A 27220-nucleotide genomic window follows, 5' to 3' on the forward strand; every position below is an offset into this window, starting at 1 on the left:
TGTGTGTGTGTGTGTGTACCTTGACTTAGGCCCAGCCCTCGGGGCTTGGCCCAATTCTGTGCAGTGAAGCAACTGACATGACTCCTGTTCCAACAGTATCTGCTTTCTGATAATTTACTCACAAACACTAGTGACATATGGCACTGCATGGTGGCATGTTACCATGTTTACTCTAGTACAGTACTCAAGTACAAGTTTGAGGTATACCTTTCCTCAACTTATATAATATTTCCATATTTCAATACTTTAATACTTCACTACATCTCAGAGGCAACTATTGTAGTTTTTACACTGCTACAATTTATTTTACAACTTTAGTTACTAGTTACCTTACAGGTTTAGATTAGTACACATACACATGTAATACATTAATCAATTAAGGTCTATTTTATACTTTGGCTATTTGAAAATAGCAAATCTACAAGCTCACAACAAACCACATCATGACACTTTGTGAGCATGTAGATCAGCTATTCTAATTCTTTTTTTACACATTTTGGAAAATAACTAGTGAAATGGGAAGTACTTTTACTTTGGTACTTTATGTTTTATATTGATCCCAATACATGTGTACTTAAGTAAAATGTTTAACACAGGACCTTTACTTGTAACAGAGTATTTCCACATTGTGGTATTGCTATTTTTACTTGAGTAATAAATCAGAGTAGTTCTTCCAGCACTGACAGATGGTAAGTCATAGTAAATCAGCACAGAGCACAGTTGACATTTGAACCTGGAGAAATGTGCCTGCAGTGCTGCTCAACCACTGGTCCACGGACCACCAGTGGTCCATGGTATAATCATAGACGGTCCATGGGGGGGAAAAAAGAAATGTAAACAAAAAAAATATATATTGTAGCTTTGTTAAATGTATAAAAAATATGTTTAAATTCAATCATCTTTTAAGAAACATTTTGAACTCACATTCGTAGTGTGAGGGACAATCTTAAATGAAATGACTGTTAAGGGCTTGATATACTTTGTTGCATGTGGTGTCGTGCTCCGGAAATAGCAGATTTACAAGCTCGCAACATGCATGCTTGTATAGGTCAGCTATCTGCACTGCACAACAAAACACAAATCCAGCTTTAACATCATTAGTGTTAAATACAAAAACACGAATAAAACAGAAATTACTGTGTTATGCCTTATAATATATACTAAATACATACTGTACAGTAGCTTATATTGTTGTGGGGAGGTGAGGTGGTCCTTGGAATTATGATAGTGGTCCGAAGCTGAGAAAAAAGGTTAATGTATTCACTCAGCGAGCTTATTGACTGAACAAAAACATCCCAACCTTTTCTGGATAAGGACCCACTTGAAAATCGCAAAAAAAAGGTTCGGATGCATTTTCAGAGCATGTTTATTTTAAAAGTCAATCAATCGATTGTGTTCTGACTTGGACTACCGTGGTATACTTACAGTATAAGTTCCAAGACTCATAGAGAGAGAGAGTTCTGACACTCACGTTCACTTCTTCGGGCCAGGCCTTCTACACAGCCTTCTATTGGTGAATAGTGACAAAGCCCTAAACCGGAAGTTTATGGAATGCACTGGAGTCTATGGCTCCTTGTAACTTATTTCCAGTTTACATGAACCACGTGACCGGCGCTGTTACTGCCCCCTCATTGGCGGAACTCTCTAATACAAGGCTCTGTAAATCCCTTTTTACAATGAAAACATTTTCAATGCTTTAAGAAAACTACAATGACGTGTTGTTTGTTTGTTTTTTTAGTTTATATATATTTTATATTAAAGGACATCCATTTTAAACCTATATTCATATAATTGGTCCTCACTAATGCTCATTATAATATGGCACCATTTTTGTCTTGAATAGTTCAGAAACCTGCCTACCAGTGACATCATCGATGGGGAATCCAAGCTAATAGAAACTGCAGGCTTTCTATTCCTGGGAAGTTAGTATGCTATAATGGAAGCCATTGTTCTCGCGAGTTAATAAAAATCTAAATCAAACATTTGAAAACCAGCCTAGTGATTATGTCACTGGTAGGCGGGTTTTTGAAGTGTCCACAGCCCTCCTATGAGGTCACAGACCAAGTAGAAAGGTGCCATTTTATCATGAGCATTAGTAAGGACAAATGATATGAAGATAAGTTGAAAATGGCTGAAGTCATCCTTTATTGTCATATATTATCATTAACTCTTAGTGTTTTGCCAATTATTTGGGGGCCCACTTGCAATATCCCCATGGCCCACCAGTGGGCCCCCGGCCCACAGGTTGGAAATCACTGGTCTAGTTTGACCAAAAATATCCAGAAGGCTTGACGGCCAGAAACATGTCATTGTGACGTGACAACAATGTCGTGACAACAATACAACAATAGACCTTGTGGCTTGTGTGGGATTTTGTGTTGTTGTTCATCTTCATTGTGAATGTGATGCACATAGCACAGTCACACTCGTTTGTATTACTATAGCCTACTTGTGAGGACATTAACATTTTAAGAAAACCATTTTATGAATACCATTCTTAATTTTTTTGGGCATTTTTAACTTTAGAGCCGAAAAATAGCAGATCTACATGGTCACAACGCGCTGCGTTTGTAGATTGGCAATTTTTCGGTGCGTGGCACTGACATGCAACTATATACTGTATACAGGCCATGTTTTACTCCGATTCCAACCCTTAAACCTAACCTCTAAATGTCTAATTCTAACCCCAACCTGAATCTTTCTCTAATTGTAAACATATCTCTATAAATATATTTATATTATAAAACAACCATTTCTCAACCATGGTCTTCACAACGTATATTTATCATAGTCTACTATATTTGTTGGGACATTTGGTCCTCAAAAGACACACACCCCTTTGTGCGAACCCTTCTGTAGCAGAAAAAAAAGCTAAGGTATTGGTTTACACGTGTTGCCTGGCCTGCGTTGGCTCAACTGTGACAGTTTGAATATACAATACATATCTATTGTTGCTGTCGGGCAGAAACCTCATATCACCGTGTTTCAAGTTTTAAGGCACAACCTCCTTTTTTGTGTAGAAACAGGAACCCCTTTCTTAGTCCACTTCCTCCCGGGTGCTTCTGTGTTTACTCTTACTAACAACAACACTACATGTTTAGTGCAGTGGTGCTGACAGATTCTGAGAGATTAGTGACTAAATAATAACTACCCTGGATCCATTGGAACACAGGTTCTTTTTTTCCTGAAAAGTTATAGTTGTGGACATACAAGGTTTCCACACAACAGTGACTAATACTAAACACTATATTGTGGCTGTCAGGCAGAAACCTCGTATCTCCATATTTAAACTTTTAGTTTTTTTTGTAAATTAAAACCCTACTTGATCATACTACAGTGTCACACAAAAGCATCAAAAGTAGCAGATCTACAAGCACGAAACATGTCGCTTGTATGCTATAGCATATCTGCTAATTTAGCTATTTTTGAATTTGAATCCTGAAAAGTAAAAGTTTTGGACACCACCCCTACAGAGACGAGACAATGCTTTAACAAGACAAGTAAAATCAGATCTATTGTTGTAACTACGTCAGAGAGAGAGCGCTGCATAACATTATACCCATAAGCTCAGAGAAAAGTCCAAGTTCAAACTTCTATAGAAGGTAAGTTTTATTCACAACAAAAAAACAGACCAAAAAAATAAAACGAGGCCCTTTCCCAGATGCCGTATATAACCAAACAGTATAAAGGAGACATGCATGGACTGTTTAACAGCTCTCTAAACATAGGCCTACACTAAACATATCCACCGTAGGGCCGGGACAATATTTAACCGCATGGCACTTACTATTTGTGGCTTCTATTCAATTTCTAGGCCATGTCTGCTCTGCTCTTCACTCCATTGTCAAGGCTAAGGGGGCGCGTCCACACAAAGCCTTTTATGAGGAGCACGTTGGATAGGATGTGTGACTTATTGACGCCCGCAAACATTCGAACCCATCAACCCATCGCTCTGATCGAACGCCATCTGTGTTATTAGCACAATTAGTGAACATGGACTTGAAGTAAGAAGGCATTGGAGGAAACTGGGGACGTTTAGAGGGTGTGACGTTTCAATGTCAATACATCAAGTGGCTTGACATCGAAACGTTGTCACATTTTTGACGTCTGCACCATGTGCCTTCTTTCTTCATAACTATTGGTTCCTTTGCTCCTGAGACGCACCGGACCAGCTTGAACTTGGCTCGAGGCGCGGTGGGACCTCATTGTTCCTTAGTACACTGGTTATCAAACTGGGGTCCGGGGATCCCTAGGCCGGGGTTCTTGAGGAGTTACGGGGACTGTAACTCTGAGAGTGTAGAAATGGAACCAAACGGGTCCGTTTGGCTCCATTTGTACACTCTCAGAGTTAGGAATATTTCAAAATATAGATTGGGGTCCAAGAGATAACATTGTTTTTATCAAACGAGGTTCCGTGGCCTAATACATATACAAACTGGGGGTCCTTGAAATGAAAAAGAAATGAAAGAGAACGGCTGTAGTAAACATGGACTTCTCTCATCCTGGTTGTGGTAAACGGTTCAACGTCGGGGTAATAAATGACCGGCTTTGTCAGACACAATCATGAGGATCAAATGGCCGGTGCTGCTCTCTCTAAAAGTTAAACTATTGTCAGTTTGAAGCGTCCAGGGCGCTCCGGCAAAAAGCTCCAGCACATCTTTATAATAGAAAATGCATGGAGGAAAGGCACTGGCAGCTCGATAATAGCCGATCTACAAGCTCACGATGCGTCACATCCGCGGTGAGCTTGTACGTCAGCTATTCTTGGAAACGAGACGCTGCCATGTAGCGAAGAGTGAATCGAGCTTTTAACCACTTAAAGCCCTGTAGTCTAAGACAATGGTTCTCAAAGTGGGGTCCGGAACCCCCAGGGGTCCTTGGGGGGGTTCCAGGGGGGCCCCCGCAAAATGTGTTAATATAGCACTCGGTGCCGCGCAATGAGCTTGTATATCTTTTGTGCAAATCTTTGAATATATATATTTTTAAGGCGAACATTTGTAACTCAAATCTTTGTTTCTGGGGGTCCCTGGAAGAAAATATTTTGAGATGGGGGTCCGCGGTCAAATTTTGAGGGTCCTTGACATGAAAAAGTTTGAGAACCACTGGTCTAAGAGAACTGGACTTCAGTTACAACCGTACTCTGACCACTTTTTCCTTTCGACATCAAATCTCTTCGCCCCAAAATAGCCAGTGGGCTTGTAGATCTGCTACTTTTGGCTAATGTTCCGCCCCAGAATATTCGATGCTAGCTGGGGTTCAAGTGGTTAATGGCAGACGGGTGCAGTTTGCTGATGGAAGAGGAAGATAAGGGCCCATCAGACCAGGTGGAACAGCAGCAGCAGATGCAGACATGAAACCATCACACCGGAATGACTCACAACCATCTGGTGACACCGCCGGTGTGTTCCAACCACACGTGATCACTGGTGGCTTCATCTGCGTGTGTGTGTGTGTGTGTGTGTGTGTGTGTGTGTGTGTGTGTGTGTGTCTAGGTCGACATTTCCGTCAACAGCTCAGTGATCTCAGTTTTCAGTCAAACAGGTGTCTCAAAAGTCACACAGCCACACACACACGCACGCGCACACGCACACACACACACAGACCCCCAGTTAGCCCAGCCATCTCAAAAGTCACGCAGTTATGATTGTGTAAACCCCCCCCCCCCAGTACACACACACACACCTGACCCCCAGTTAGCCCAGCGATGGTCTCCGGTTCCTCGTGTGTCCATAATTGTGTGTGTCACACACGGTGACACGGTGACAGATTGACTGCCACATAGCAGCGTTTCTTGAAGTTCAGGACATCCAAAACAAGAACAGCCAAACGTTGGCTCAAAACAAACAAAAATGTTCGACCTTTAAAGTGACCATTATAACATTGTTGCTGTCAGGCAGAAACCTTGTTTCTCCATAATTAAACGTCTTGTAAATTAATGGCCTACTTGGTCATACAACAGTGTTGTGCAAAGCGGAAATAACCAATGGACGAGTTACCAAAACCTCACATTAAAGTGGTTAACTGTGTGCGTGTTCCAAAGAAAAGCATTAAAGGAGAATTCCGGACATTTTAAGTGTTATCTTTGATGTGTCGTTACTCACCTACCGACGTAAACAGTGGCATTGTTTATTTCCAGATATTCCCCTGTCGTCATATTTTCAACCTCCTCCGTTGTCATAATGGGAGCGCGTGTCATAGGGAAATTCGTCTATTATAACCGATGCAAAGTTATTTTTTTCTCTACTACTACTCATTGTGGAGTCTGATGATAGTCAAACATGCAGTGAAAGTTCCTGAGAGGCTACCGCTAATGACGAACGAGCTAACGCTAGTTGCTTGTTTCTCAACATGGCAACACCAAGTTGCCAGGTTCTGGGAGAGAAACAAGCAACTAGCGTTAGCTCGTTCGTCATTAGCGGTAGCCTCTCAGGAACTTTCACTGCATGTTTGACTATCATCAGACTCCACAATGAGTAGTAGTAGAGAAAAAAATAACTTTGCATCGGTTATAATAGACGAATTTCCCTATGACACGCGCTCCCATTATGACAACGGAGGAGGTTGAAAATATGACGACAGGGGAATATCTGGAAATAAACAATGCCACTGTTTACGTCGGTAGGTGAGTAACGACACATCAAAGATAACACTTAAAATGTCCGGAATTCTCCTTTAACAACAGCTTGTGACTTAATAATAACTACATTGGATCCATTGGCACACAGGTTCTTTTTTTTGTATGTCCTAAAAAAGTAACAGTTTTGGACATACAAGGTTTCCACCCTACAGTGACGATATTCCACCATGTTCCACTGGTAGAGCCAACCGTCACCTTGTTATGTCCAAAGACGAAAAAAAAAACACAAAATGAGCAAAACTAGCCAATCTACAAGCTTGTAGATCGGGTAGGGCATTCATTTACGAAAAAAGTAAACATGGAGATACAAGGTTTCTGCACGACAGCGATGCAATCCTACTTAAAGGGCACATGAGAACATAAAACAACAGTTGGTTTCTCTTGGTCTCTGAAGGACGATCGCCGCAGCGCGGACTGCAGACCCAAAAGGTCAAGAGGTCGTCAGTCCATGTAATCAAAGTCCTCGGGTATCCCGAAGGCCTTGTCCAGGCGGCTGTCGTCGAAGGAAAACTTTTTCTTCGCCCACGACTTGATGGCAAACACGTTGTCTTGAAAAAGAAAAGAAAAAGAAAAAACAGAATGGAAGGTTAATGAGTTTTAAAGGTAGGGTAAGTGATTTTCTTTGGTTAAAATAAATGTTACATAGCTCTATATTCGGATTGTACTCATTGAGTGTTTGTTCAGTAACAGGAGTCTCCATGTCTCTCCAGCTCTTTATTAAATAGAAAATGCATTTTCAGTTCGGGATACCAATTTGTTCCAATCAGGATAGAGAACTCATACAGGATACAGATCAAACAAGTGAAATTGGAAGTGATGACACAAAGATATGAAGCAGACAAAATTGGAACAAGAACACTATAAAAATTAAGCTGATAAATGGGTACTCTCTCCTGATTGGCTGAAATGTTGCCACCTACAAGAACATGTATTTTCGGTTTAATAAAGAGCTGGAGAGACATGGAGACCCCTGTGACTGAACAAACACTCTATAGCCAATCCAGAAATATCACTTACCTTACCTTTAACTGATCATAGCCTACATTTACAGTATATGTTATAACCAGTGGTGGACAAAGTACTCAACCCCGGTAATTAAGTCAAAGTATAGATACTCAACATATTCAAATATTACTCAACACTACTAAGAGAAAGTTGCTCTGTACTCGAGTTAACTGAAGTATTCCAAAGTTCATGCTTTTAAAAAATACGTTAACTATTCAAAATGACAATTTACAAAGGAAATTTGCATTGCTGTTTTGGAGAAGGGTCTTGCCTTGATGTCCAGCACATGGCCTAAATGTGCACATAATCTCCTCTGTGAACCGTTTTGAAATTTAGACCAGATGCTAAAGGTGATTTGTCTAATAATGGAAAGGTTTGTGTGTGTGTGTGTGTGTGTGTGTGACCCTTCGGCTGACAAATGGCAGCTAACAACAGCCCTGCAGGCCTCCACGTTACCATGCCAACCAACAGGTCATCTCCACAATGACACACACACACACACACACACACACACACACACACACACACACACACACACACACACACACACACACACACACACACACACACACACACACACACACACACACACACACACACACACACACAGTGCTGTATACTGTACTGTGAGCTGTATGTTCCTGGGTTAAGGTTGTAGGTCAGAGCTATTGAGAGAAAGAGTTATGACACTCTCACAGACAACTTGCGTTGTAAATGAATATTAATCATACAATGGGGTCTTATATAATGGGTGGAGAGGTTGTCTGCTAATCAGAAGGTCAACCCCCCCCCCCCCCCCGTTCACCCAGTCAACTGTATGGTTCTCAAAGTGGGGTCCTTGGGGGGGTTCCAGGGGGTCCCCAGCTAAAATAGTTAATACAGAGTCACAATCGTTTTAACGACTTTATCCATTTATACGTTTGGCTATTCAAAAATAGCGGATAAATACAAGCTCACAGCACTTTGTGCCAAAATTATCAAACATTTTTGATATTTTGTACTGAAGCTAGAACATTTTTCAATGATATACATCTTTCTTTTTACAAAAATCTTCTCTTCTGGAGGTCCCTGCCACATAACATTTTCAGATGGAGGTCTGTGGCCAAATACATTGGGGGTCCTTGACTTGAAAAAGTACTGGTCTGTTGAAGTGTCCAGTTAATGAAGGGCACCTACTGCTCCTAATAGTTAGGCTAAATGCAGAACAAACATTTCACATAATGTGCAAATGTACAGTGGCAAAATATACCCCAAAGGAGTGGAGACCAAATGACTAATTATTATTAAATTGTAATTAATATTCAATCATATATTGTCACAACCGACTCACAGTTGATTTGGAATTTGCTTCGGTGGCTACAAGGCTAAGATTTGGTTTAATGTTACAATTAATATTAGGGTAAGAGGTTAGTGAATGAATGTACCAGTGTGTGTGTGGGTGTGGGTGTGTGTGTGTGTGTGTGTGTGTGTGTGTGTGTGTGTGTGTGTGTGTGTGTGTGTGTGTGTGTGTGTGTGTGTGTGTGTGTGTGTGTGTGTGTGTGTGTGCACGTGTGTGTGTGCGTGTGTGTATTTAGAGGAGTTGGCTCACCTGTCCACCTGGTCACTGCGTCTTTAGCCACCATGTTGGACTTCTCTGTAAGACATGACCATGGTTCATCAGTAGATGTAGCTTGTATTGTTTATTGTTAACAATTTAAAGGTCTTTACACACCAGGAAAATGACAAATAAACGATACAAAACATAGCTGATGTCTGTTGCATAGAGGTTGACAACAGATGTAAATTAGCTCTAAGCTATCTCTGGTGCAATACATTTATTGTGCATTGTCCCTTTGTCAAAATTAATAAACGAATAAATTGCCTTTATTCAAATTTTACATTACAAATAAAATATTGTGTCTTTATCACTGCTTAATATTCTAGAAGAAAGATCAGAAGACCACAAATGTGACACAAAAAAAGAATCTGCGCGAGCGAGCTTGTGTAGATCTGCTATTTTTGAAAAATCATGAACATTTCTGCAAATCTTTGAACATCTTTTAAGCGAATATTTTTAACTCAAAAGTTTGCTTCTGGGGGTCCCTGGAACAATATTTTGGTATCGAGGTCCATGGCCAAATACATGTTATTTTGGGGGTTCTTGACATGAAAAAATTTGAGCACAACTGATAAAGCAACATATGTTTTTATGAGAAAACTGTACTTATGAAGAGGTTTGTTCTTTAGGATTGGAAGTGTCAAGCGACCTAATCTGTCATTCCTAGCATAATAATGTATATAACCTATGCAAATAAGTCAAGTCAAATATGATTTGAAGGCATGTTTTCACCATACAGTGTGTCTGAACAGTGGCAACAGAGGCACACTGTACTGCATACAGATACAATAATATTGTAATGTTTTACATGTTATGCAAACGGTGAAAATTCCAAATTCAAAAGACAGAAGACCTAACACACAGTACAAGTTACTATAGCAGGTCAGGACAGGAGGTGACCAACCCTGCAGTTGACGTTTTAGGTCAAAGAGTGGATCAATCAATTAATACTACTTTAATACAATGACTGAAGAGAACATCTTGAATACAGTTATAATGGTGCAAACGTAAGATTTTCTATTGACCAAATGCCCCCCCCCCCCCCCCAAATAAATGAATAAATAATAATCTACACAAATCATCAACATTTTCAGAAATAGACAATCTACAATCTTACAAGCCTGTGAGCTTGAACCACCAAGTCAAACCAACTACCAGTGGTGGAAAAAGTACTCAAATGTTTTACTTAAGTAAAAGTATCAATACTGCAATGTAGAAGTACTCTAGTTACAAGCAAAAGTCCGGAATTAAAAATGTACTTGAGTAAAAGTACAAAAGTATTGTTATCAAAATGTACTTAAAGTACCAAAAGTAAAAGTACTAAAATGTTTGAAAATAGCAGATCTACAAGCTCAGAACGCGTCGCATCGCAACGCGTTGTGAGCTTGTAGATCGGCTATTTTCAAATAGCCTATGTATAAAATAGGGCTAAAGTGGTTAATGTATGTTTTATAATGTAATAATTTATATCTGCAAAGTAACTAGTAACTAAAGTTTACAAATAATTGTAGTGTAGTAAGTACAATATTTGCCTATGAGATGTAGTGGAGTAGAAGTAAAAGTACTGAAAATGGGAAATACTTCAGTAAAGTAAAGCACCTCAAAACTGTACTTAAGGACAGTACTTGAGTAAATGTACCTAGTTACTTCTCACCACTGCCAATACACACCAGAAATCAAGCACTGCCCACAAACTGCATGACAACATGGAGAGTTGATGCGTCTGATGCCCCAACGACATGCATGTTTCCCTGTTTTCCCCTCGAGTCCATGGGCCAGACAAGAAGTCAGGGACACTTAAGGTGGCAAAATCTCTTTGGCACCATTGTGTTTGTAGGGTCCATATAAGTACTTTGAAACATGATAGCCTTTTCAAATGAGTAGCTTTAATACTTTTTTAGGACATTCATGTTTTTGCCATTATCTCCCCACATTATCTGCACAGTAGTCCTGTACCTGCCTATAGACCCGTTCGCAATTTGGTGTTAGGATAATTTCTCACTTGAACTGAGTCAATGGGTACCTAGACATGAAAAATCACATAGGTGCTCATCCGCCATAGTGCCACGAATGGCGCAATGGCCAAATCAAAAATGGCCGCCATCGGCTATGATGAAAATCCAACTTTTTTTGTTTCTGAGTGTATATGTTACAGGGAAATTGGCATTCCAGGGAAATTGAAAGGGGAGCGCTTGTTTTCACCGCCCCCCAGGCAATTCTGTAGAATCAATGCTAGAGGGCAATGCAAGCCAGACATGAGCCCCACACCACACACGCATGCATGCACACGCGCACGCACACACGCATGCGCACACACGCATGCGCACGCGCGCACACACACACACACACACACACACACACACACACACACACACACACACACACTTCACTCACTCACTCACTTCACTCATCCCATGGCCTAGGGGGCCGTAGGGGTGTCATGGTGGATGCTTGGGCAGTCAGGGATCTCCAGCGCTCACGATCTTCTGCTGTGCGTAGCAAGGGTTTGGAAGCTGCAGCCAGTCCATTCCTTGATGTCGTCCATCCAGGACTTTCTCTGCCTGCCTCTTCTCCGCTTCCCCTCCACTGTCCCCTGTAGGATGGTCTTTGCCAGGGAGGTATGTCTTGTGACATGACCATACCAGGCCAGTTTGCGACGTTTTACTGTTGAGAGTAGGGGCTCCTGTTCTCCAGCATGGGTGGTGACTAACTGTCTAACATAGTCATTTGTCCGGTGTTCTTTATATGAAATATGTAGCATTCTTCTATAGCACTTGCTTTCAAAGGACTGTACCCTGCGCTCAGTGTCCGCTGTGAGTGTCCAGCTCTCACAGCCATAGAGTAAGGTGGAGAGTACAAGTGACTTGTAAAGTCTGACCTTCACTGAGAAGCTGATGGTGTTACTTTTCCAAATACTGGCCAGTCTCGTCGTCATGGCTGATGTTGCAATGCCAATTCTTGCTTTTATCTCTTTTGTGGAGCTGCCATCTTTACTCACAAAGGACCCGAGGTACTTAAAGTCCTTTACTTCCTCCAGCGTCTGCCCGTTCATTATGATCTTCGTTGGAGATTCATGGTTGTGGCTGTTGACCAGGATCTTACTTTTCTCTGCACTTATCTCCATGCCATATGCTCTCGCCGAGTTCCTGGAGTTCGGCCTCGCTAACACACACACACACACACGCAAACAGCCTTATTCCATGCAGTTGAAGCACAAGGGGGCGAGGCGAGGGGGCGGGACTGGCGGGCTATGTTAGTGCAGTGAGTGGCAGTTGGGGCAAACGCAGTCCCCACAACATCATTTACGATTCTGTGCCTATCGGTACATAACTCGGACGGCGCTTAGTCGACTAGCAGACCATCGGCCGGTCGTCGCGGGCACTCGCGCCTGGAGGCGCTCGGGCGCGACTCCTCGGCCTCAAGGTCTGTTGAGTCGGCGCGCCTCCGTCATGGTCCAAAACTACACTTTATCGGCGAAAAAAAGTAGTCCGCGGTTGTTTGAAAAAGCAATGTCCCAAGCGGGAGTCAAACCCAGACTTTTTTTTTCGGTAACTCAATTACTCAATCATTTTGTTCTTTCATTGTATTTTTTTAAAATAATGATTTGTTTTATTTATAACAAAAGACAAACACATGAGATATATAACAATTATAAATATCCTCCTTTAACTTTTATTTTAATTGGGTGTTGAAATGAGCAAATAAGGGTGATATAGACCTACAAAATGATATACAAATAAAATCGTAACTCAAAATCAAATAACAATTCCTCTCAAAGTGCACCATATGTGTGCATGCAGGTTAGTGTGATGGATTTTTACAGGATGGATTTTACATTTTTCCATGGCAGAATATGATGCATGGAACTCCAGCAGCACGGCACCCACATCGGCGAGTGTCACACTTGCCTGAATACTTGCATACTGTGAGCAGACTTGGGGGTAAGGCCTTCAGACACTTTGATGGCAGGAGTGTACTGTGCTCCTCCCATCCATGTTCCATTTGTGCTAGTCTTGCCTCGGGTTCCTTGGCTGTTGCAACAGGTCGCAAGCCCTATGCACCAGAAAGGCACCTTGGATGTGGCCTCTGATCACACTACTTGTGGGAGGGAGAGCATCCATAGAGGGAGAGCATCCATCCATAGTTTTCTACCCAAATGTCTTAGCTGTTGTACTTGAACTGCACCCTGCCCAGACACGCACCAAGTACTTCTCTGTCTTGTTCGGTCAAGGTGTCTGCCTCTCCAAAGATTGTCAGATATTGCACTGGGTCAGAAGCCATAGCTGCATGTTTGGTCCCCACCTTACTCATGCAGTCATCTCCAGTCAGGATATGTGCCTTGATCACTGTCTTGGCTAGTGGTGCTCCAAGATGAGAGACTGCTTGATGTAGTGGGAGGATGCGCCGCTTCTCACCAGAGCCATACTGCTGCCAGATCTCCTTCATCCTCAGTGCTCGGATGTACGTATATGGGGTGCAGTATAGCAGTAATGTGAAGGTGTGTGTGTCGTTGGAGACTATGACAACTCTTTTGCACTGTTTCACATGAACAGCCCTCTCCACATGCACTACCATGGGGCGGCAGTGGCTCAGGGGTAGAGTGGCCAGGTAGAGTGAACTGGAAACCGCAAGGTTCCCAGTTCCCGGGCTCCCCCAGAGTTGGTGTCGAAGTGTCCTTGAGCAAGACATTGAACCCCTAATTGCTCTTGATGAGCAGATTGGTGCCTTGCATGGTTTCCTCCGCCACTCTGTGTGTGAATGGGTGAATGTAATGTACAATCTATGTAAAGCGCTTTGGATATAAACGCTATATAAATTAAATGCACCATTTAGCATTTACCACCAGCCTGTCAGCCTCAGCACCAATGGCCGTCCTGGAACTTATGGCCTGCAAGTGTGTACGGACCTGCAAGCTTCCAGACTGTTCCTGCCTTGCCAACAAATTAAAGTGCACAGAAATGTGCAAGCTACAAACCTGCAGCAATCAGAAAGAAGAGGAGGAAGATGAAGTGGAACTGATTGATTATGATGATGATAATGATGACGATGACGAATACTGAAGAATTGATATTGGTATGACAGTTATGATGATGATGATCATTGATTAAAGTACCTCTCAAGCCTACTCCATAAACCGACTATGTCACGGACCCTGTGGTCCACAGACTTGGACCTCCTCTCTGTCCCCAAGGCAAACAAGCGAACCTTGTTCTGAACCATGTTCTGAGCCATGTTCTGAACCTTGTTCTGAAGGCTCTGTCGGGGACAGAACCTTCAGCCCCCACCCTGTGGAACTCTCTCCCAATAGGGATTGGCCATGCTCCTGCTCCATGCTCATGCAACACTGGACTCTTTTAAGGCTGTCTTGAAAAGACACCTATTCTCTCAGGCTTATGGCATATAGTTGGTTGTTGTTTTGTTTGTTAGTTTGTCTGTTGGTTGTTCATTGTTTTTGAAGGGCGCTATATAAATTCAAGCTACTATTATTATTATTATTATTATTAAAGTGAATGAAAGAGAGATAATTCTTTTTTCCCCCCAAAAAGTGGCACGCTTTCTTCATTATTTGAACATATGGTTGGTGTCTTTGAAGACTGTGACTAAGCTACCACTTGGGAAAGGCTATCATGATCAAATATCATCTAGGGATAGCCTATAGACCTATTCAAAATACAAAACTAGAATTTGCAAATGTTGCACTTGAGTGACCCCGATTAGTGAAAATGCTGTTCACGACATGAAGTGTTGTGAGCTTGTAGACATGCCATTTGCTGAATGTTTGCCCCAGAATAGGCATGCTAGGGTTCATGTGGTTAAATAAGTGAATGAAAGAGATTGAATAATGTTTTTTTTCCTCTGTATGACATGTTCTATTCAAAAAAGGTTAGACGATTTTTTCATTCTTTGGATCTATGGTTGGTGTCATTGAAGGCTGATAACTAGGACTAAGCTACTACTTGGGAAGGGCTATCCTGTTGAAATATTATCTAGGGATATAGACCTTTTCAAAATACCAAACTAGAATTTGCCACCTTGAGTGTCCCTGATTAGTGAAAATTCTGGCCTGGGCCCATGGACTACACTTCTGATTGTTTAAAGGTGTGCAACTTCACTCTGCTGCTGTCAAAGGTGCAGAGATGTATTCCAAATTCTGAGCATTTTAAATGGCTGCAATTCAAGGAAACCATCTGTCTGCATAGAGTACATTTCATCACCACTGGGCAGAAAACTCATATCTCCAGGGGTGAAAGTGGGCCGGCACGGTCCGGAACGGCGTTCCGGTAAAAGATTAGGTGCCGGAACGCCGTTCCGTTAAGAAAAATTCGAAGGTAGTTGTGAAAATCCCATATTAAATAACCTGCCACAGACCCATGGCCATGTTCAAGAAGAAAACATAATCTACTAACGTCAGATTAACATACACAATTATTAAATTTTCTAATAAAGTGCTTTTGAATTGTTCCACTGTGTGTTTGTGTCAGCTTAATCCGTGCTATTTTTACGGTGTTTATTTATTTTACGGAGCCGAGAAGCGTCTCCTCTTCTCTCCAGCGAAACGAAACTGGGACTGGGATCAATTCACTTTGCAGCTTGGAGATCCGGTATAAAACGGATACGGAAACGGCCGTTGTCCGTGCCTATGTGTGTATGTGCAAATTACCGGATAAAGAAGGCGGGCTTTACGACGAATTAAATCCCACCAACGTTCAAAACATGTTTCTGGTTGGCTGACAGACTAGCATAGTTAGTTCTGATTGGTTCAACACGTCTTTTCTGGAGAAAAAAAGAAAAGAAAAGAAACGCGAGGGGAAATAAACACTGTTTTGATGAAGAATGCAATTTTAAAAATAAATGAAGCACAATGCAACGAAAACTAACTGAGATGTTTAAGAGAAAAGAAGACAGAGTTGAAGAAGCTGACAATGTGGTTAAAAACAAAGTTTGTAGAACAACAACGCCCAGGTACAGTGGTGGGAAAAGTACTCAATTACTTAAGTAAAAGTATAAATACTGCAATGTATGTATGTAAAGCACTCTGTTAAAAGTTTTGAATTGAAAATTTACTTGAGTGAAAGTACAAAAGTATTGGTATCAAAATGTACTTAAAGTACCAAAAGTAAAACTACTAAAATGTTTGAAAATAGCAAATCTACAAGCTTGTGGAGCTTGTAGATCGGCTATTTTCAAATAGCCTAGGTATAAAATAGGGCTAAAGGGATTAATGTATGATTTATAATGTAATAATGTATATCTGCAAAGTAACTAAAGTTTTCAAATAATTGTAGTGGAGTAAAAGTACAATATTTGCCTCTGAGATATAGTGGAGTAAAGTAAAAGTATAGACAATTGGAAATACTCCAGTAAAGTAAAAGTACCTAAACATTTTACTAAAGTACAGTACTTGAGTAAATGTAATTAGTTACTTTACACCCTCCCAAATCCGCCATATAACCAAATTTTTTACATTAGTATAAACCCATTTTGTTTGAATATTTTATTAGGCAGAAATTGTTTTTTGTGATAATAAATTGGTAAAATCAGGCAAAAATATGAATTAAATAACATAACCCTTACCTAACTCCTAATCCTAACCCTAAAACCAAAATAAAGAAACCAAAAACTGGACAAAAAAACGGACCCAATCCGCCCTGAACCGCAAAAAAAAAATTCTCCCGCGCAGCTTCGCCGCGCGGAGCGAACGGACTCCCCCGGCCGCGCGGCTTCGCCGCGCGGCCTAACAGTTCCGGCAAGAACTGTCAGCCACTTTCACCCCTGCATATCTCCATATAGATGTGACACGTTGTGAGATTGTAGAGCTGCTATTTTTGCTATTTATTTATTTTATTTGTAAAGTGAATGTCTATCTCTGGGTTTAAAAAATAAAAAAATAACCAATGACTAAATGATAACTACGGTACATTGTATTTTTGGAACACAGGTAATTTTTATACTCTATTATCTGAAAAGTAAGTTTTGGACACAAGGTTTCGATGTTATCTTAATTCATTTTATTGGGGACCCTCTCATGGACCCCTGGGGGTCCCCGGGCCCCACTTTGAGAACTACTGGTCTACAGTATATTCACAGACAACACTCTGACTACTGATTCATAAATTAATTATGCAAGGAAACAATTAACTACTGATACTGTATGAAAATGGGAAACCAAAAGGCATGATGAGCAGAGTTTTGACAGAACATCACAGGCCGGTGGGAATTTGAATTGTAAATGCAGCGTTCTACTTCTCCACACAGCTGACAGTCATTAGAGACTCTGGCATTATGAGAATGACTCACACACATGCAAAACAGGACAAACAAGCGTGCTTTAAAGCTACAAACGATTTGAATAAATTAAATGATATTTTAAGCAATGTGTACGGTAGAGTGTGTTAATAAATTATAACTAGTACATGCAGTGTTGGGAGGTGGTCTCCATGCTCTTCTATTGAGACATTTAGACCCTGCATGGTGTCAGGGAGTGGCGTCACTAGCGTGTCCAGACTTTTTTGACCGGTGTAGCCCTATTAGAGTGTCCACGCGCACACATGCGCACACACACACACACACACACACACATCGGTGCACATGCATACACACACAAACACATGTGGCACACGTATGCACACACGTCTGTGTGCACGAACACACACAATGGAATAGCAATAATTACCTAATTATTTTCTCTTATCTATTTGAATAACTCAAATTATAGTGTCTTACTGAGGTTTTTCTCTATTTATTCTAGGCCTGACCTCTAGTAGTCGAATAGTCGACTAATTAGTCGAGGGGTGTCTGAGTCGACTGCCAATCTCTTAGTCAAATTATTAAAAAAATATTTTAAAAAAAATAAAAGAAAAAAAAGTTTTTTTTAAATTATTTGACTGATTGGCCTAGTTTGTTATATTAATTAACTAATAGTTTGCCAAAAATAGGATATACATCATGATTTATTGGGAGAAACCAATAGTATAATCAGACACTATAAGCACCCCTACAGCCCAAATGGAATGTTCCTCTATTGCATAACATATTTTTTGCATGATTTGACTGAGAGATTGGCAGTCGAATCAGACTGATTCGACTGCCAATCTCTCAGTCGAATCATAAAAATAAAATAAAAATAAATTTGGGTGTTGCATTAGTCGACTGCCAGTCGACTATTGGCAATTAGTCGCCAATCAGATTTGACGATACAAATCCTTAGTCGGGGACAGGCCTACTTTATTCCCTCTATTTTAGACAAATCATTCCCTGACAGCATGTTCAGTCTTACAATAGATTTCCATGTAATAGTTTAATTGCAAATATACATACCAAAGGAAACAGGAATGTGGGGCACCACACAAATGTAATATTTGGGTGAACACTGTCAGTCAATATGTTGTGAGAATCTGCTCCCATTTCAGAGATCACAATAGAGTGCATCATTTAATTTTCGATTTCCAATGAACGTTCATCTCATGAATAAACATGATTACAACATAATAACATGAACATTATACGCTGTGCTATTTTTAGGGCCATCGGTGATCTCAGACTCAAAAATCAGCATCGTACCCAATAATGTGTACGATAATGTGCTCTAGTGCCATGCTATTTTTTCATGCTCCACATAATGGGCCTGGACTGTAGCAGCAACAGGTATGTACAGTATGTACAGTGTGGCTACGGTATATAATTATAAACAGCTGTTAACAGTGCAGAGAGAGTGCACTGGTGTGCTGCTGGACAAATTGGCTAATGTTAATAGCATCTTTTCCATTTGAGCTCTCTCAGTGCCAAGCCCCGAGTTATCCCGAGTTTTTTCTGAATGCCCTCAGTGCCAGAACCAAAAATCCAGAGTTTTTTTTTCTTTCTTTTTTTTGAAAAAAATGTTCAGAACCCAAGATATCATTATCTGAAGATTTGCAGCTCCATCCACTCTTTGTTTAACTTATAACTGAAAAAGGCTGTATCTCGCTTCCTAAGCACTTTTTTTTTACTTTGAAAAAAAAAGAAAATTGCTGGCACAGTTCGCAATATTTTTTTTATTTCATTGGCACTGAGAGAGTTAATACCACGTGCATATACATCAGGTGGTCAGAAGGTCTCCAATACGGCATTCTGGCAACAAAGAGTTGCAACAAAAGATAATATAGGGAACATTATGAATGTGATGATTTGCTGTTCTTACAAACAGTGTAATAGTCTGTGTTATCTGAGTCCAATAAGCATTAACATTAGCATTTAAATTGGTGTATTCTGCGCATTTTTGCTACTTTACTGCCCATTATATATACATGAAATAGAAATGCATCCGGCGTAAATCATCATGAATGAAGGGACTGACGCATTACTCAGAAAAACCTGTCTCTCTGGATGTTGATATGCACTGGTACAGTGGAGAGAGCTACAGTACACCAGACAGCTCATAATCCATACACACATACAGCATTCTTATCATGATACATGTACAGCATTCTTATTATGATACATGTAGGGATGGGACGATATGAAAATTATATGACACGATTATTGTGGCGAAAATAATTGCGATTAACTATATTATCGCGATAATGAAAATATGTGTAAAACTTTAAATGCCACTTTTGTTAACCACTTGAAGCCCCAGCATCCCTATTCAGGGGGGAACGTTTGTCAAAAATAGCAGATCTACAAGCTCACAACACGTTGCAACTCGCTACAACGCAGCGCGTTGTGAGCTTGTAGATCCGCTATTTTTTGTGTAGTGTGAAATAAGAGCGTACCAAAATGTGCTCTTTACAGGTCCGTTTCATCAAGTATCGAGGAACTGAATTTGCTCAACAAAAGCTAATTCATCCTAGTGTATGACGGAGGACAATTTCACGATAAATTGCAATCTTCCCAATATGATTATTGTGAGCGTTTTTTTATCACACTAAACGATAATAACGATTATCGTCCCATCCCTAGATACATGAATTGTTCTTATCTCCTTTATATCTCCTCTCCTCCTCCAGTGGCTGTGACACTTGTGTTGTTGTGTGGCCACTGATTAACTTTTTAACCTCACTTTGAAGTTCCACCAATGTATTAAGTGTTGATCTTTACTAACTCGGTTCAGAGCAATTCTAAATGCAAATGGCGTTCGCACAGTAAATATATTTACTAGCACGCATAACGTGGCAGTATGTGTAATATTCTAATAATTTTTCATTTTCTATCATTTGCATCCAATTTGGTGACATTTTTTTGATCATGTTGCTGCAATAAAAAGGTGACATTCGTAGCATTTGCGGGAGTTGTGTCATTTTTTTTGTGCCAAGGACCACCATAAAATAATTGTGTCGTTAAAACGTTTAAAAAGTCAAATTTTTATTTTCGAATAGCTAAAGTATAAATAGGGTTAAACTGGTTAAAATGCATCTGATGTTAGACTAACTTATTTTTCTGGGGACCCCCTGGAACCCCTTCAAGGACCCCTTGGGGTCCCCGTACCTCACTTTGAGAACCACTAGTGCAAACAGTAGGTTATCATTTCACATAAACCCTTTTTGGGGTCGTAGACGCACATTAATAACATGTCAAGCCAACATTTACATCTGCGGTTTCGGTGGCTGTTGTCACACTGGACTGTAGGGTCCAGAATTATCTACTACATAAATGTTTCTATTTCATCAGTATAAGCCCTGCAACCCTGCTCAAACTAAATCCAACCATATTCAACATTATATTTTGATTTCACGGCAGTAAAAGACTAGCTTGTTTTGGAATCAAACGGCTGGAAATGAAACCCAAGACTTCCATGTAGCTGAACAGCTGTTGAAGTGATCAGCCTGAGCACTGTAAAAACCTCAGTGTTCTTTTCACCCCAGAGTGTACAAATGGACCCCAGAAAGGGCCAATTTTTTGCCCTCTCAGAGTTAAATAAACACAGAGGTTATTGCTGTATACCAACCGAGTCTTCTTACACAAACATGCACACACACACACACACACACACACACACACACACACACACACACACACACACACACACACACACACACACACACACACACACACACACACACACACACACACACACACACACACACACACGCATGTATTACTATACCTGTGAGGGCATCGGCGTTTTAGGGCAGCAAATTTATGAATGCCATTTTTGAATGAAAAAAGCAGCCTCCGCTGTGCAAAAATCTAACCTATAAATGCAAGCTCCTTCATTAATGCCATTTTTATCATTTGTTGCCATTTTAACCCTAAAGCCGGAAATAGGTAATCTACAAGTCGACTCTAATACCAACCTGAATCTTTTCCTAATTGTAAACATAACTGTAAAAAATAATTTAACACCATGAAACAACCATTTTATCTTCTTAGGACCAGGAACATTGTCCTCACAACGTCTATTTCTCAAATTCTACTATACTTGTGGGGTCATTTGGCCCTCAAAAGTATAGTAATACATGAACACACACACACACACACACACACACACACAGGAGTTAAAAGTGCAGAGAGGCAAAAAACACACAAAATCTCTACTGAGGTTCCTCTAAGTGGCTAAAGCCTGCTGCCTGCCTGTGAGGATGTATAAATAAACAGCTTAGAACTCACAGGTAAATAACAGCTCACAGGTTGTGCTGTAAGCAGTGTTGCCAGATTTTGCGAGAGAAATAAGCAACCAGGGTCTATTCCACGAAACCTGGATTAGGGATAAACCGGGTTTAATCGGCTATCCTGGCTTAAATTATCCAGGAATCGGTTTCACGAAAGCTGAGTTAGCTCGGCAGATTAACTTAGCCAGTAAACCTGGATATGTTTATCCATGATCCTGTTTCACAAAAGAAAATTGAAGCAATCCTGCTTTAGTTACCATGGCAATTTAGCTGTGAAGTTAGCCTGGTCCGGACCAGGCTAACAGCCAAGCTTTATTAATCCAGTGCCTTGTTCTTCAAGTTTTGTGAAATAGCTGTTAGTCCAATGACTCCAATCATAAACCAATGAGTTTTTCCACACTTATTCAATTCTTATGCGAAAATCGAAGATCTACAAGCCCGAAATGTTTTTGTCTTATGGCGGCCGGGGGTCCCCGGCCCCCCATGGACCCCCGCCCCCGTGGACCCCCGCCCCCGTGGACCCCCGCCCCCGGCCCCCTGTGTACCTTCGGACCCCCGTGGACCCCCGGACCCCCGTATACCCCGGACCTCTGTTGTGGGTCAACGGGGGACCGGGAGTACACGGGGGGCCGGGTACTCCCGGACCCCCGGCCCCCCGTTGACCCCCGTGGACCGGGGACCCCCGGCCGCCAAAAGGCAAGCTTTTCACTTGTAGATCTTCGATTTTAGAAATTAGAAATTAGAAAATTATTCTAAGTGTGTAATTATAATTCCAACATTCACTTAAACTCCTTATGTTTAAGCCTAACTGAATTATATATTTATGGATTTGTATATACATTAATTGCATATTTTTGGACAACTTGTGCATTTAATTGCCTGCAATACTTTGCCACGCTTTCTCCCTGGATCTATATTTATTGCGGCTGTGTTTCCTCTCTTGCTTATTATACATTTTACTTCCTTGTATGATTTCATGAGCTGCTGCAGTGCTGCTGTTCAGCCACAGAGAAGAACGCCGCTCTGGTTTTGGGCTCCATGATTGGTCAAGTTCAAGGATCGACTTTCATGGTCTTTTATAGGAATATGTGAACTCACATTCAGCCTGGTTTAACGATCCTGGCTCGACAAACCTCTCCTTCTCAGCCCGGCTTGGCGTTCGTGGAACTGAATAAACCAGGCTGAACAGCGCAGGCTTGTCAAACCTGGATTTGCCTTTCAAACCAGGATAATTTAATTCCGCTTTCGTGGAATAGACCCCAGTGGTCCATGAAAACAAGCCCAAAAGAAGCGACTATAATAGGCCACATGGGCACTTTAAACCGATATCGGATATTTGAAAATTGCAGATCTACAAGCTCACAACGTGTCGCGTCGTATTCCAAAGTAATTAATTTTCCTTTTTATTATCAATGATACCAAATATCTTTTGGGTGTCGAGCTAAAAAAGTTTGGGAACCTCTGAATTTCAGCAATAAGCATTTGTCAAAACCTCAGCTGCTGTTGATAATTATCATGACATAGTCTACTCTACACGGATAGGCTACATGTTGCAGCCTACGTAGGTTACAGGCTAGCATTACATACTGTAGGTACGTACTGTATAGGCCTACATTAAATCATGTCATGTGTCCATGTGTCATGCAGGGCCTATGTGCAGGAGAACGTCACTGTAGCATAGAATTACAGGTTTCCAACAACGTCATGCACAGTTAACAGTTCAGACGTGCCGTCACGCTACAACAAACGTATAGGACAGAGGTCTTCAACAGGGGGTCCGGGACCCTTAGGGGGTCCTCAGAGTTACTACAGGGGGTCCGCCAAATCTTTGTGTGATTTTTACATTAACCACTTCAACCAAGCATCCCTATTCTGAGGAGAACTTTAGCCAAAAATAGCAGATCTACAAGCACACAACACCTCGCAGTGCGAGGCGTTGTGTGCTATTTTCGGCAAAGAGGTTTGGTGTAGAGGGAGAATAGAGCAGACCAAGTACAGAGTGAAAGGTCAAGTGTACTTAGTATTGACGGTTTAAGTTAAAGTGGTTAAATGTCTGAAAAAACACATTAACGTGAATCCAACATACACTATAGTGCTGTCAAACAAGTCTATGAAGCTATATGAAATCTATGGGGGGAAGAAATTGTACAATATATAACAATGTATGACAGTGACGTCACTGACTCATCCTTGGTATCTTAGCAGTGACACCACAGACTTATCCTTGGTATCCTTGTCCTAGCAGCAGCGCTCGCTCGCTACAAATGTGTTTTTTGTTTATGTTTATTCACGTTCGCGTTACTCAAACACTAGCAGGACTATCATTTCTTGTCAACATGCAAGTAGAACTATCAGAAAGTATAGGTAAACCCAGGTAAAATAATGTGTCATTATAAAAATATATGAATGATATATGATTATGATTAGCAGCAGTCCACTTCCTTCTTTTGGTACGCTAGCCTTCACATTGCAGCGTTCCGTACCAGAGTACCCATCAATAGGACCCCAGACTACCTCCCCAGGTGTTCCCGGGTACGGTGCGGTGATCCGTTCCCGGGAACAGTACCCAGCGTTCACACTAATCACAACATCTGCCAATCCGCTCTTACAGGTCTGTAACTCTGAGAGCGTACAAATGGAACCAAATGGACCTGGTAGGGTCCATTTGGTTCCATTTGTACGCTCTCAGAGTTATGAGGGTTCTTGAGATTAAAACGTTTGAGAATCACTGATCTAGGAATGAATACAATTTCCATTATTGTTAAAGTGCAGCTACAAGTTAGTAAAATAATAATAGTAAGATAGTATAGATAGTAATAATAGTAAGAGTACAAAACAGTAGTGCAACATCAACTGAAGCAGTCAAAAGACGAAATAATTGATTACTGTAAATGAAATATCATGTGATGCATTACATGGTATGGGAATGGCATAGGTTGGCATACTCGCCGATATCGATACCAGCATTTTAGGCAGTTATCTGCAGCTTTGCCGATACTGGTGTGTCGGTGTCGGAACAACTCTTAATTACTCACTCATCTCCTCCACTACCTCAGGGTCACACTCTTTGTATTTCTCCAACTCTGTCTTCAACTGAGTCTGTTCGTCTCGGAGAGCCTGCAACTCCTTCTGTAGAAGCTCCCGCTCAGCCTACACACACATATAAACACACACGCATGCAAGCACGCACACACCATATGAAAAAGGTTAGTGACTTTAAAATAATCAATCTCTTCAGCCTCACAATAAACATGTATGAATCCTCACTTATTGCTATATATTTTTACAAGACAATTTCAATTCCAGTCAGATATTTCCTCTCCCTACATGGTGTGTGTGTGTGTGTGTGTGTGTGTGTGTGTGTGTGTGTGTGTGTGTGTGTGTGCGCGTGCGTGCGTGCGTGCGTGCGTGCGTGCGTGCGTGCGTGCGTGCGTGCGTGCGTGCGTGCGTGCTTCCTTACGGTTTCTTGACGTCCTGTCTTGGTCTTCTCCACAGATTGTTGCAGAACAGCTTTCTTCTGCTTGGCATCAGAGTGCTGCAGAGTGACATACAGTGGTCATGATTAACACAATGAAGCTTCATTCGCATGACCGTGTCCTTGTGTCTCTATGAATGGGCATGTCATTGTAGGCGAACGCTTTTCAATTTCTGTCTCTTTTCAGCGTAAAAGTAAGATGTTAAAAATAGCACAAATATCAGCTCTACAAGCTCACAACGACACTGCCATATGATTATGTATAACAATAATACCCTCCTTTTCCGCTCCCTCCATTGGTGAGTTGGTGAGTACAAAACACTGATGTTGGCCTAACAAGGCCTCCAAACTTTCAATACATGATCCAACACTACAACCCCTCCAGCTCACTCAGATCAGCTAACACAGATAAACTATCTAAACCTTCCCTATAACACCCGGGACAACGCTCCACGCGTCCCGGACTCTTCTCTCTGCTGGCTCTCAAACTGTGCACAAACTCCCCATTACAGTCAAAACTGCCAATTTGCTGTCGTAATCCGAATACTCACCTCTTTAGACTCCACCTCACCCCATAGCACTTCACTCTCCCTGTTCCCCTTCCTGACACATTCTGCCTCCATTGATGCTATAGCGACTGACCAAGATATGGCTGCTCTGTAACCAATGCAGACATAATCTTGGTTGGCCAGAAATAGATATTAATAATTTGGGCACTCAATGAGTTAAGAACATAATTTAGATATCATGGTGTTTAAACAGATGCTAGGTTGATCGTTTATAAATAGTTTCAATGTACAGAATTAAACAGTTATTTTGATATATTGTTTAGGTTCTTGGTTTACCTGGGATCATAGTTCCTTGAGGCACTACACTGTGTCTCTGCATTCTATGTCTGTGATTATTTACCTTGCTTATTCTAAGTTGCCCTATTTGTTATGGTAAGTCGCTCGAAATAAGAGCATCTGCTGAATGCCTACATTGTAATTGTACTGTAAGGTGTTCTGGGGGAGATCACCTAAAATAATTCCTGTGCTCAAAATACAAGTGGACAGTGGACAGTTGAACTCCTTGAACACCTATGATAGGATAATCCCCTGACCCCTCTTTTCTCTGTAAATATACCTTATAGTGATGTGCGGGTCGGGTTTTTTCATGCCCCGCCCCGCCCCGCCACGGAACCCAACCCGTCTCAACCCGCCCCGCGAACCCATATATAAATCTATGGCTCAACCCGCCCCGCGGTTGAGCCCCGCGGGTCGTACCTATAATTCTGTAAAATCATGAAGGTTAAATAATCTTCAAGTATACACCCCAAGTGTATTCAAACTGTTTTATTGTTATTATTGTTATTCTTATTAGGAATAAAGACAAAACAAGAGCATGTGATTTTTTATTTTTTTTGGCGTGTGAGAGCGGCTGACCCGCTCACCCGCAGCTCGCATAATTGCCTCTGAAATCCTGACTCGACCACCCACGCGGGTTGACCCGCGGGTTACGGGTCGGCCCGCTCATCACTAATACCTTATGATTCTACTGAGTTTTATTCCAATATGCTTTGTATAGCATTTGCATTGAATTGTATTGTATTGTCATTGCTGTCGGGCAGAAACCAGCTAACTCCATTTTTTAGCTTTTTAATGTTTTCCCATAAATCAGTGCTGTGATTAAAAACATATTGAACCAATGAAAAGTATTAAAAAGCGCTTCTGACAAAACCAGCTAACTCCATTGGATCCTCAAACTTTCTGCTAAACCAGCTAACTCCACCAAAGGGGGGTGGAGTTAGCTGGTTTTGCTGCCTCCAGGCTCCACCCCCTTTTGACCTCCAACCTCATTGTGAGCTTGGAGGTCCATTTAACTGTTCTTATCAATGATGAACAAAACCTCCTAACTCCACTTTTTGTTTAGCTTTTGGA

General features: G+C 41.3%; 1 protein-coding gene across 1 annotated transcript in view; it reads right to left on the minus strand.

Annotated features, from left to right (window-relative positions):
• Positions 1–6687: 6687 nt before the first annotated feature.
• The window catches only part of mnd1 (meiotic nuclear divisions 1 homolog), a 37819-nt gene continuing 17286 nt past the window's right edge, over positions 6688–27220 (minus strand). The window contains exons 5-8 of the mRNA XM_080453765.1: positions 25287–25361; positions 24862–24976; positions 9231–9275; positions 6688–7185 (exon numbers count right to left, since the gene is read on the minus strand). Of these exons, the coding sequence (XP_080309891.1) occupies positions 7079–7185; positions 9231–9275; positions 24862–24976; positions 25287–25361 (342 nt within the window). The 3' untranslated portion in view covers positions 6688–7078. The remainder of the gene's footprint in view (positions 7186–9230; positions 9276–24861; positions 24977–25286; positions 25362–27220) is intronic.

The sequence above is a fragment of the Gymnoscopelus braueri genome (genome assembly GCF_963280865.1).
Source record: "Gymnoscopelus braueri genome assembly, chromosome: 2".
In the NCBI taxonomy this organism is placed as follows: domain Eukaryota; kingdom Metazoa; phylum Chordata; class Actinopteri; order Myctophiformes; family Myctophidae; genus Gymnoscopelus; species Gymnoscopelus braueri.